The 13384-nt window shown below is 36.2% G+C and overlaps 1 protein-coding gene across 2 annotated transcripts in view; it reads right to left on the bottom strand.

Annotated features, from left to right (window-relative positions):
• Positions 1-13384, bottom strand: part of ERCC6 (ERCC excision repair 6, chromatin remodeling factor) — a 51062-nt gene that overhangs the window by 25250 nt on the left and 12428 nt on the right. For both annotated transcript variants that reach the window (XM_056351679.1, XM_056351678.1), the window contains 2 exons: positions 6974-7099; positions 2860-3018 (listed from right to left, as the gene is read on the bottom strand). In XM_056351679.1, the coding sequence (XP_056207654.1) occupies positions 2860-3018; positions 6974-7099 (285 nt within the window). The remainder of the gene's footprint in view (positions 1-2859; positions 3019-6973; positions 7100-13384) is intronic.

The following is a 13384-nucleotide window of genomic DNA, read 5'->3' as shown; positions in this document are numbered from 1 at the left end:
TATTTAATTGGATATGATTAGAATTGCAAATAAGATCTATTCCTACAACTTAGTAGTAAGAAAAAGGAAGCTCTATTCACATTATATTTAGTATTTTTGAGTACTAAAAAAAATATCAGAGGAAAACATGTTGCATTATAACCAACTCTACTGCCAAGCACTGGCTAATCATGCCTTCAAAATGAAACTGAAATGATAACTAAATCCTAGTGAAAATAAAAGTACAGGGCAGCAAGAACAATACAAGTTTTCTGGGGCAATGGATTTTAATTTATATAAACACTACGGAAATTAATGTCTCTGCCACTCATAGTAGAGACTAAGCCTTAATGTGTAATGTGTATGATTATATCTCAGTATCCTGAAGAACACAGATGAGTAAATAATCAGTGTATAAATGTTGTATAGCAGAGTTTCTCATCTGATCTCTCAAATGCAATAAAGTAGTGAAAGGCAATAACTTTGCTAAAATAATGTATTTGGAACCAAGCAAACTTGTGGACCTCCCAAGTCCTTCATCAGGTTCCAAGAACAGATTTATAACAAACCTTACTTCCCTTATATTACACCACCATAGCTGCAACACTTCTGGATATGACATCTGGCTTTCCCCACATGTATGGCTCAGTAACTGCTAAAAGTGAGACATTTTAATTTTTGTAATAGTTATACTCCATGAAACAAGTACTTCCTTACTCCAGCTAGCTTTCAGGCGCCTTCAAAATCCGAGTAGTACTGAAATCAGAAGCAGTTTACAAAAGGAATTTTCTATTCACCTTATTTTGAAGAATATTTGTGCAGAAAATTTCACTGGCAGAAAATACAGCTGAATATTTTGAATATCAACAAAAGTGACCCTATTGTCTCTATACTCAAGTGCCTCCAAATATAACAACCTTTCCAATTCTGCACAGGGATGACAGTATTACCTTCATTTTACAGAAGAGCAGCTGAAGCTGGAAAAGCCTGCAGTGCCAGAATCATACAGTAGTATGCTAGCTCCACCTACACATCAAGGTAATGAGATACGAGCTAGGCTGGAAGACATTTAAACATGCTGACAACACAGCTATGTCCACTCAATCCCTGCTTCTCAGCCAGACTGACCAGAAAGTCTTCTGCTTACTTGACTACATGACTGTCAGACAGAAGCTAGCTAGCCAGAGTTACTGCTTCCTAGGTCAGAGTGCAGATGGGGAAAATGCTCAACTAAGCAAGCTAGTTTGGACCTTCTGCCTTAAAGCACACGAGTAAAATCTGACTAATTTCACCAGCAATTTCACCAAAAAATTAAACCTTGTCTCCAGCTGTGGAATTACTATCGTGATGGACTTAATGACTGCACCAGCCAAACAATGAAGCTGAACACATTATCTTACATGCAGAAAGAACACTGCAACTTAAGTTTGCCATTATATTTTGGCCTTTTCAAAGTTTTGTTGTAGTGTCACTGCAGTATCTTAGGACTTAAGCTGCAACTGTTTAACAGTGTCAAGAAATGTTCCTGAAGGATTTCCATCAACTCAGTGGTTCTCCAACCCTACACAAAATAATCCGTACAGTAGCATCCTTAAATCAGGCAGCCATAGTCAAAGTAAATCAGCCAGCCCGAGTGATGGAGGATCTGGAGGGGTTTTTTTATATAAAAGCTACAGTAGGAAGCAACTGAAGAAAAGACAGTAATATTTTCTCTTTAAAGCATTATTTTACAGCTCATCTACATGCTGAACATAATTTAAATATGCCTCTATATCAAGTTAGTTTTTTTGTTTAGTATAGTACTATGATATTTGCTTAATTGCATGTAGCAATTTGTATCAGGTAAACAGGCCAACAGAACTAGAAAAATCAAGGATTATTCATGCATGCATTTGTAAATCCAAGGACACCAACAAGTATCTTTTCCCGTAATTTCACCTGTGAAAAAAGAATTTTAAAGCATTGCTCAGTAACAACAAAACATAAACTATCCTGTAAGAAAGGCCAGTCATTCTAGCATAGTTTTGAAAAACAAAAAGTAACAACAAAACATAAACTATCCTGTAAGAAAGGCCAGTCATTCTAGCATAGTTTTGAAAAACAAAAAGTAACAACAAAACATAAACTATCCTGTAAGAAAGGCCAGTCATTCTAGCATAGTTTTGAAAAACAAAAAGTAACAACAAAACATAAACTATCCTGTAAGAAAGGCCAGTCATTCTAGCATAGTTTTGAAAAACAAAAAGTAACAACAAAACATAAACTATCCTGTAAGAAAGGCCAGTCATTCTAGCATAGTTTTGAAAAACAAAAATAACAATTAAAAAAAGCAGCTGGAAATTCTTCTGTACAAGTTACCATTCTCACTATTTTTTTTGGCATGGATAACTCCCTGACTATCAGAAACTCTAATTTTCACTGAAAATCAGCTTGCTACTTCCTGTAAAGCATTTACCTGGTTGCTTGCCAGAACAAATATTTTGATGTAAAATTTAATAAATGGAACTAAAGGTATTATATCTAATTTAAAATTCCATATTGTGTAAACTATTGATATTAATGTAATTGAGTTTGTAAACAATCCATTTGTGGAAGCTAACCTTAGACACTGTATTGACCCAAAATATCTAGAGCGGCTCATCTGCAAAATGAAGCATCAATGCCTGGAATTCATTAAAAGTGTTACATGTTTAATTTTTCCTGCCCTACAGCTCCATTGTCTCGTAAAATTTTTCCTTTGATGTCCCCCACTAAAAGAATTAAAGGAATATTGTAATTGAAATGTCATTAATAATTCACAGGACCCTCCTCCACTAGCAATACATCTGATGAAATATTCATTGAGCTCCACAGACTGACAGTCTGCAGAGGAGCACTTGCCTGTAATTTGAACCACGAGTCCTCATCTTGCTGTAGCTCAGACCTGCCAAGAAGGCAATTATCTGGATGGTCTTGCCCAATCCCATCTCATCTCCCAGAATTCCTCCTGCCTGCTGGCAGTGCAATTCCCAGAGCCACCTAACACCTGTCTGCTGGTACCTAAAACAACGAAAAAGAAGATGGCAAATGTTTGATAATACAGAGCATAACAGAAAGTACTCATGAATTAATCATTTGGTCAGGTTCTTATACTAGTTACAGTAACATGCTGGATGTGTGTTTTACATGAGTGCTGTATTTACTAGGTCATACATTTTTGATGCACTCAGACATTACATGTGACTGTCATTCTTTATGCAACACTAAAACATTTCTAATTAAACTGATAGTCATGATAATTAGAGGGTATTTTATTTCATGTATATTTTAAGTGTTAAAAGCAACTTGGAAAGCTACTCTAACAAAGCATTATTTTTTCAGAAAAAAGATGACATGTAAGGGTCTAGTAAACTATATCATTTGGAATATATACCCTGAACTGAAGGAAAAGCTTGACTTACAACAGGTACAGACTTCACACTCCACTGTGAAAACTGATCATACCTGCCAAAGCATGCTTTCTTTTTACATAAATTCATTTAATAACATTTAGTCTCTTTCAAAGAAGAAAAAGCCAACAAGGCAAAATGTTTTGCAAGGCAAAACAATAGAAACCATTCCAGTGAATGGGATGCGGCAGAGCCTTACTATGTGAGAGTATCAGAGCAGTTTCTACTCACAGTCATTCACTGGAAACTATATAGGCAACAATGCAAAATACATTCCAACTAAAAGAAGCAGACTGGAAAGCAGGATTTACCATGGCAAGCTAAAAAGGTGGAGATAAGATGCTGGACTGAGAATCCCTTTAGGACATGTATGAAACAGAGAGACCAGCAGCAATAACACATCATGTGTGTGGGTTAAACTCAAAACAGAACAGAAAGAAATGAAGAAACAGTATATTTAAATTACAATTAAAAACATAAAATACACATTTCAGCACTTCTACATCTTGTAACTTAAGAGGAAGAACAAGGTTACCTATTTCATTTTCTTGATGGCATGCATTCCTGGAGTGCAGAGCACAGCAAAGAGGCAAAACACTTTTTGTTGTTGTTGTTGTTAACAGGGATTTTTCATTTTAGGGCACTGCCATGTACATTTCAAAATTCTGTTTCATTCTCTGAACAAATAATATTTAGGACTACAATGACACTAGTGTCTACAAAGTACTATTAAAAATGAATTTATGGTGAGTTCTGTATGGATTTAGAGAGTGCTAAACAGGGACAAACAAATGGCTTGAGCAGTTAGAAAAAGATGATCAAAGAACACACCTAATGGTTCAGACGTCATACTATCTGCTGGTGTCTCAAATGCATCATACCAAGGCAAACTTAAAAAACCCTTTTATTAGAAATTAATTCAGCTTAAAAATGCAGGAACCTAAAAACAACTATGAAATGGCTTACAGGATTAGCTATAATCAGGTTAAGATGCTACCATTACTATATTTTATCAAGACAAAGCATTTTCTGGGAGAAATTAGAGAACTGGAGAGAACCCAAATTCCAGTCAGAAGCTGCTCCCCCAGACTAATGTCCAACATGTCTCTTCAGAAGACAACCATTCAAGAAATTCCTGATATTACGTTCTATTATTTCTCAGGATTACACCCAGTGATGTAATCACTGTAGCCACATTTATAAGCATCTTCCTTGCTCTCCCCCTTCTCCTGAGTAAGTTCCACTTTAGAGAATTAAGTTTGTGAAAAATTCTGCTCCAAGGTTACCTAAAAATGGAAAAGATGCAGTACCTTCTTTGAATAATCATATAAACATGCAATAATAGCAACTACGCAAAAGAAAAAAAAATCCCCCTCCCTAATGTTTTACGGTTATATGGAGAAGTAATAAATTCTCTTTAATCTTACGCTTTCATTGCACCAATTTTTGTTTCAGTCTAAAAATATCATAGAAGGAAAATAAAGATGTTGCCAGGTCTTTCAAAATAGTTATGTTTGGACTGTATTTCACATGAGGGAGCAATCATGCTGTGATGCATCCCTCAAAATTCACCATAGTAACTAGCAGAGTTTAGCTGCGTTGTTGCTGAGAAAAAAAAAAAAAGTATTTAAACGTATCTGGCAAATCATGCACTGAAAGCAAATACTGAAGAAACCTGGTTTCTTGTTCATACAGACAGCATTCTCTCAGGCTAAGCACAGACAGTTAAGGCAATGTTTGTAAGTCAGTCTTGCTCACTATGTTTGGTTTTGTTCTACAGCAGCACCAATGGTATTCTTGCTGAATGTCCCTCAAAGCAGACAAGTATATAGGGAAGAAACTAATCATCCACATTAACAGGCTTACCAGAGAACAAACTTAAGGGTCTACTGTTTCTAGCGTAAGCTAACTTCTTTGGAATTACGTTCAACTATGCGGGAAGATCACTTACAGTATACTGCTATACACCTCCTTGGGTCAATATACTTCGATGCTTTGTACTAAACTTGCTCAGAACTCCAAGTTTAATACCTAATGACTATGGGCCTTCCTACATTGGAGATTTCAGCAATTAAGTTACGAGTCAGACGAATCATTCAACTGAATTGATCTTTCTAACCACTTAAGAAGTTTTGCCAACTGACTCATGCTTGCAGGGATACCCTTCATTAGTGAGGCTGATATAGCTAAGATTAATTTTTAGTTGTCTGCTTTATTTCAATTCCCTTTGTGCTGCTCAGACCACACATCCGTTCTCAGGATTACTCCTGCAGTACCTTTGTGTAAACAACTGGAGACCACATATTGGCTGTGTATGGTCCTGGCAACCAAGTCATTAATTCAATTCCATTTCAGAACTAGTGCTTTCCTTCTGAGGAACTGCAGGACAACAGTAATAATTTCTTTGAGGTTAAGACTAAGTGGTCCTGTTGGAAGGGATATCACGCATGCCCATTATAAAGCAGGGCTTTCTACTACACTAATTTTAAGCTTTTGGAGAGTTAGCTTTTGAAAGAGAGGATGTTTTTCCTGATGTGCAAATGTTGCCAGCAAAACTGAATTCAAGCCTATTATGCATGAAAGTTATGGGAGAAATTATGGAGGAAGGTAACTTGTCAGCTGCTAGCTTGTTTGGACTACCTTTTGTAAACAGCTTTTTGAGATGAACTTGAAAGTGTCACTGGGCACCATGGTCTCAAAAAGACTGAAACAGAAAGCAGTCATATCCAAACCTGTAATCCAGCATTAAATAACTAAAGAATGAGTTGTGGAATGTTTCCTATATACTAAAGGCATTAAGAACACATTCTCTGTATTTTAAAACTTTACAGGGCAAAATATTCAAGACTATTTTATGGTATGAATTATGGGCAGTTACTTGGAGTAATTAAAGAAAAAGTTAAAGCAGGGGTCCTCAAACTTTTTAACCAGGGGGCTGGCGCGCGGATGAAGTGGCAGGCAGCCATCTGCGGCTGTTTGGTTTCCCCCCCTCAACCCCCGGCGGGGGGTGGGGGTTCTGTAAATACCGGGGGTCGGACTGAGGACCCTGGGGGGCCGTATCCCGCCCGCAGGCCATAGTTTGAGGACCCCCGAGTTAAAGTCTATATTTTTTACTGGCAGAAAATTTCACTCACTCAACCCAATCACAGAAACACTTACACTTGTTTTCACTTACCAAAACTTGCCAACACCTTATACTTCCAAATAGTTATTCTACCACTCCACACCTGAATTAAAAGCAAGCTCTTAATAATAAAAAAAAGCATTTATAAAAATAGACGAGTGCTTCTCAATTCGAAGTTCAGTTAATTTGTATTCACATTATTGACTTCAGGCTGTTATCATCTGTATTTTCATGTAACTGCATTTTTTGCTTATAATAAATTAGTTTCTTTGAGGTTTGATCCTTTCTTTTAAAGAAATAATCCTACAGAAACAAATGAAGTAAAAGTTAAGGCATCATTCACTGAAGTAAAAGTTACAGCAAGAGGCATCTAGAAATCACTGACGAATATTATTAACAGCAAACAGCAGTATAGTATTAAAATAAAGTACACAGTACGTACTTAAAAAGCTTTTTGAAGAGAAATCCTGGAACTTTGAAACCCTCTTCAAATTCAGTGTCACTTTCTTCAGAAAGTTCCTCATCTGTTTCACGTTCTTTGCTCTTCAAACGTTCTTTTTGCCACTTCCTGGAGTGACAAAAGGAGTCAACATTCAATTATTGCACATAAAAGATACAATATGAAAATTACACTGAATTTTCAATCAGGTAAAAACCCAACAAAAATGCATTCTCTGATGTCACAATTTAATTAGTAATACTTTTCAGGAGAGAATTATGCAAGTAAATGCTGAAAATATCTGACATATTAAAAGGTGCATTCACTCCTGACTAGTTATAAGCCTTCAGTTTTACAGCTAGTTAGAATTTTCTACAGACAGAAATACTAATATAATGGAATTAACAGTTAACACCATAAAAAAAAATCAGCTACCTTAAATTCCTAAACTTCCATACCCCCTCCCCCCAAAAAATATCAATAAAGCTGATATTCCAAAGCAATTTTATTAATTTAACCAAACACTTAAATAACTTCCTTCACCTACAGAAACATGCAGCTGTGGATAATCTTATACAGAGGATTCTGTTGGAAACATCACCATCTTTGGGGTGATGTGCTCTACATCTGTTAAGCAGACATTATGAAGAGAATGAGTTTTCTGAGGTTCTGAAATTAGAGTGATTTGTGGTCTCCAGCCTAATTTCATTTGGACTCTAGGCATGTTAAGAGAATTACCTTCCCCTTCCACCATTCCCCTCCTTTTTAAAAAGTACCAAGGATCTTCAACATCCAAGAAAATGATGGACTTGCATTTCAGTGCCCCAAAAACACTGCAACAGTAAAGTCTATGCTACTGCCAGTTGGGTATGTACTGAACAATAAATAGCACTTTGCTGACAATTTGGGTTTTGCTGGAATTCTCCCATGAAAGTGCCATTCATTGCAGGCACACTGAACATGGTGTGTAAACTGACAAAATCCCTACAGAAATAGGCAAGCTAGAGAACAGATGGAAAACATTCTTATGTTACTGTTCTGGATACAGTGCAAAACCAGCCATATTTCATCTCATAAAAAGGATGAAGGAGAAGACCACCTGATAGTCTAGAACTATCTGAAATACAAAACACAAAGATTGCAATGGTTGAGGTCCCAAAGAACTCTAAGTAGCAGTGATGGGATGAAAAGGAGCAAATGGAAAATTCAGGCCAAAAAACTTCATTTAAGCTGCCTAGCACTGCTGCAATTAAGTGACAAACAGCCTCCCAGGTGAGATGCTGGAAAACTCATCTGTCTGGTCTTTTAACTTTGCATTGAGGAAACCCTGGCAAATGTACTCTAGAACAGTCCTGCAGTAACTGGACGGAGAAGGACTTAACAGGATGCAACAGCTTAGCAGTACACCTTGTTTCTGAATGACATATTACAGGCGAGTGAACAGTCTGTTTCCCTCCTGGTAATATTACACAAACGGCTTCTTGTTAGCTTAAGTTGCCTCTGTAGCAACAACAACAAAAATAGCAGGATAATGGACTAACAGACTTATAAAAAACAAAACAAACCCCCAATGCCAATTCCCAAAACTTTTTATTCTGGGAAAAAGGATTTCTGGACTACTTAAAAATGTGAGGAAATTCACATTTTCCTCTTTTTTTAACTTTTAAAGTTATTTAACCCAATTTTTCTATAAAGTTGTGCATCATTTTCAAGCATGCAAAAATAAACTGTATCTAGAGGTTGACATAGAAACTGTATTTTATTTACAGACTTGCTATGCATAATCCAGTGTGCTATAAGCCTATGGGCTGAGTGCCTTTTTTCAAAGCTACTATCCCAGTTTCATCCACGTCAGGAAAAAGAAGCATAATCATAAAAAAGTTAATTAATTTCTGGCCCATAGTTGACAATATCATCAGCTATAGAATAACAACTGAGTTTCATTATCTTGATTTATATTCTGACTTAACTAGCCAAAAGGAGGGAGACAGAAGCTGCTGTTAGAATTTCTCAAACTGCCCATAAGACAGCTACCATACCTGACATTTTGCACTTCCAACCTGGAAAACAAACCTAAAAGCACTACAAAACATCTCAAGTGTTGCTACAAGTCTTTTAAGACTTCAGCAATGCTGTTATCTAGCTCAGTCACGTTAAGAGCAGACATGACTGGCACAACGTCACATACAGTACTGTAACTCCTTCCAGCTTGCTATGAGAAGTGCCTTCTCCACTAGAGAAAAAGCCTGTCAGCTAAACTGTTTAAAATCAAATTTGATTCAAGTTTTCAATCTTGAGCACATTAGCAAATTAAAAGCCAACAAAACCACAGACAATGAAGTTCTAGTGTTCCCCTCATATTTTTTAACTACATAAGCAGTTCTGAGGGCAATTAAACCAATGATGCCTGTCTTCCTAAGGACACTATTCTGTATTCCTTAGTATGAAATAACGTGAAAACACTAAAACTAAGACTCTTCTTGCTATTAGGCCATTCAAAATCATCTTCCACGGGATCTGCAACTCCTAACAAGACTTGAGCTCATGCTGTGTTTTCTCCAATGCCAGCATTATTAATTTCTCTTTTCTTCCCGACCACTTACTTCAGTGAAACTTGCTGGAACTTCCACTTAAAGGTTTCTGCATCTCTGGCAATTTTGTTTAAAAAAGCTTGGGTTAGGAACAAGAGAACAGGGAAGAAGCTGAACACTTCATATACAACTTATATACTTCAACACAATCCTAAACTCTTTCTCATGAAACAAAGCTAATTATGGCAGGTTCCTAGATCAGCTTTTCACCAGTTTTGAGAAAATACCTACAATCTGCCTTTACAGAACTTGTCACAAACTTGGAATGATGGAATTATTTTAAGTGAAAATAAACACCACCATCTCCAAACATACACAAGTTACAATAACTGCCAGAAATGAATGCACTGAAAAACTAAGACAACACAATACTGGACAGGTTTAGAGCACCAGCTCCACTGGAATATATTTTGATCTCAAGTCACAAAGTCTGCAGAAGCAAAAATCATGATGGAGGGAAAAAGCAGCATATACAGGGGAGAAAAACCAAGATGGACAAAAATAGTCTTCAGTTTTCTGATCAAAAACTGTTGAGTTGTTAATGTTTATAATCAGATTATTATTTCATTATATGCAATCATGTCCAGTTAAGTAGTAAAAAAAAAGAACTTACTAAAAATATATGAAGTGTCAGTTTTTCCCACAGATACTTTTATTTATCTATCCTAGCACAGGAATGGAAATCTTATCTTAGACTAGGAGTCTGTTAAATGTTTGATTTAGGAAAAGAAAATTCACGCTCTGGAGTCTAGCAGGCAGATATGATACATTCTAGAGGCACAGCATAAAAACACATCTATTTTTGTTCAGTACTACAATGCTGTGCTATCAGGCACAGATGGTCAATCATTCTTCCGAGTTCCAGAAAAAGATCAATGTTTCAAAACTGATAAATGCTGACTGTCATTGCATCAGCCTGTGTCATTACTGGAACAGAGACATGTCAGAACTTGATTATTTTATCTGATTGATATGACAAGACTCAAACCAAGGAAGAAAAGTTCTACTTAGCCCACTAAAATCAAAACAACTGTCGATCACAAAGCTTCCAAAGGGACAGCTAAGTAAAGTATCCAAAATCCTTAATACTTTTCAATATTAATATTCCATTAATATGGAATCCATATATTGCCACTAGCCAACACTGGAGCTTCAGTCTCCCCTGGGAAGTAACAGATTGCCCTCTAGTGTACATTACAAAAAGTGATCCAGAAACGACTAAGACGAAACGTTCGGAATTTAGCTTCACCTTAATGTAACTGCTACACTTTCTGCAAGATGTGTTATCAATGTTGGGATTTTTCTCAAAATTATTAGAGACCTAGAAAATACGTACATCGAGAATTTGAACTAATAAATATCATACTTAATTTTCCTAAAGGAAAGTTTATTTTATAAGCACTGTATCTTTACTGAAGTGTATAATTACACAAGCTGTATGTAGTACCAGAGCCTTCAATATTATATCTCTTCCAAAGGTCTGGAGGGTTTTTTTGCCCTTAATTACCAGTTTAAAGAAAAAGCAGCAATTTGTTGTTACCACTAACAACTTCCAATGTTTGAAGAAGCTATTCAGTTTTTGAAAGGCTTGTGAACTTAATGTAAGACATTGTATTAAGACATTCTACACTAGAACTCCATCATTTTCTTTAGAAAAGCATAAATATCTAAATGGCTGAAGCAATGGGAGGACAAACACTATGTGCTAGACCAGATCAGTCAGTTCATCAGTCTGGTCTTGTACCTTCCCTCAGAAGTCGAACTTTGGAGGGAGAAACAGCAGTAGCCCATATTTGATTTTACACAGGAACGTATTGACCATTTTGTCAACATATTTCTTACGTACCTCAGTTAAACATCATTAGTATGCCTAAACAACTACAAAATACAGGTTTTGCTGTCGCCAGTCTCTTGAAAATAAAAGCATAACCTTTGATAAGTCTATTTTACATTGTCCATGGCCGTTGACATAAATACAATTTTATCCTGAAAGTGGAGTATGAATGCCATATATCATACAATTAAATCTTTCTTAATATAAGAATGTATTCAGATACTAGGCACATTTCCCACTTATTGCAATACCCTAGAAAGAAAGACTGCATCCAAAACAGTAATAAGCACAATTATTATTTTTTTTTTTTAAATACAGTCAGGAACCAAACTGAGGTTTTAATATAGTTTGCATTTGTGAAGCACAATATGTTTTCTATTTTCTACAGCTAAGAATCCCTTACAGATTATTCTAATTTGCTAAATTGAAGCATTCAGCATTACTTTTCTGATCTAACTTTTTATGGTCTAGATGGGTGGATTTAATTGGTACATCCTAACAGATGAAATACATGCAGTTAGTACCACAAGTCTCCTTAAGTAAATTAAGACTTATGTAGACAATTACACTCTTGAGCTTAGAATGAAAGGTGTACTCAGCAAGTGAGCCAAAATATATCTTCATTTGTGTCTTGGTTTTGTCATTTTAAAAAGCAGTTAGGATGCTCTAAGAAAGTATCTTTCAGGAAAGGTAATATTTAATCCTTTTTAAATTTATAAGTCTGAAACATCAAGAGATTCAGTGCCTTAGGTACTTCAAAGAGAGCTAGCACATGAAAACTGACCAGATGACAAAACCAACTGAATTTTAAGCAGATTTTTTGTTTTGTTTGATTCTTTGTATCAACTGCTTTGTGCACTGATAGCCACAACTTCTAGCTACTCAGCTGCTTGGATGTCACTTGGGAGACACTGAAATAAACGGCTTTCCTAGCCTTGCCTCTGCGCTCTTGACAACAATTGAACAATTCAAACAACTGTACTCCACAAACTATACAGAGTACAGAAGAAAACAGATATAGCACTTACCTCCCATAATATAACATATAATTCCTTCCTTGAAGCAGCAGGCAGATACATACTGACAACTGCTATGGGAATAGTGACAATAAGACTGCTACTTTTTGAGTTTTGAATCCAAGCGATTACCTTATACAGATACTGTATTATCAATAATATATGTATGTACTGTGTTACATTATAAGCAGCAAAAATTACTTGGTTATACTTATGCTTTGCATTTTAATACATGCAAAAGAAAATTTTGGTTAATATGAAAAAAACCACCAAAAAACAACTCTGTAAGTTGCAGTTTCCACATCTGCAAAGTCTTGAGGATAATACAAGAAAACTATGCTGCAGTTCTCTTGTTGAGAACCAAGGAAAGGTTTATTTCCTATGAATTTAATCTATATACAATGTTATTTATTTTGTGATCCTAGACAAAAGAAGCTGAAAACAGGTGCGTTTTTTCTTATTCAGTAGTCTTCAAAGAAACTGGCTCTACCATGACCTGACCATTCCAGCAAGCATGAGGCAACAGGTTAGGATTCTGCCAACATTTCTAGACCAAGATGGTCACTGTTGAGTACGACAAAACCATTGATAACATACCTGGTGATGGGGATCAAGTCTCTGAGACCTTCAGTACCATTCTGGAGACTGATTACCTAATCCTGTGGGTTCAGCTGGTAATAGCCAGTATGAAGGACAGTCGGAAACTATCATATGCTACTTTTCACTGAATCGTAAAACTTACCTTTTAGCTGCCTGACAGTGTTCTACTTATTTACCTTACTCTCCATGACCCTGATGTTCCTTGTCATTGTTCACTATTCTTGCAAGCTATGATTCACCTTAGATGTTGACCTTTGCAGAACAGAACATTTTTCCCCTGTGCATCCGCACAACAACATGGCTCCAGTGACAGCAACTAGAGAAAGACAAGCCTCACACAAGCGAGAAGAACTGAAATTACTGAGAGTGTGAG

Source organism: Falco biarmicus, chromosome 9 (genome assembly GCF_023638135.1).
Source record: "Falco biarmicus isolate bFalBia1 chromosome 9, bFalBia1.pri, whole genome shotgun sequence".
NCBI classification, from domain to species: domain Eukaryota; kingdom Metazoa; phylum Chordata; class Aves; order Falconiformes; family Falconidae; genus Falco; species Falco biarmicus.
The sequence above is the reverse complement of the archived record's forward strand: the minus strand, read 5'-3'. Positions and strand labels throughout refer to the sequence as shown.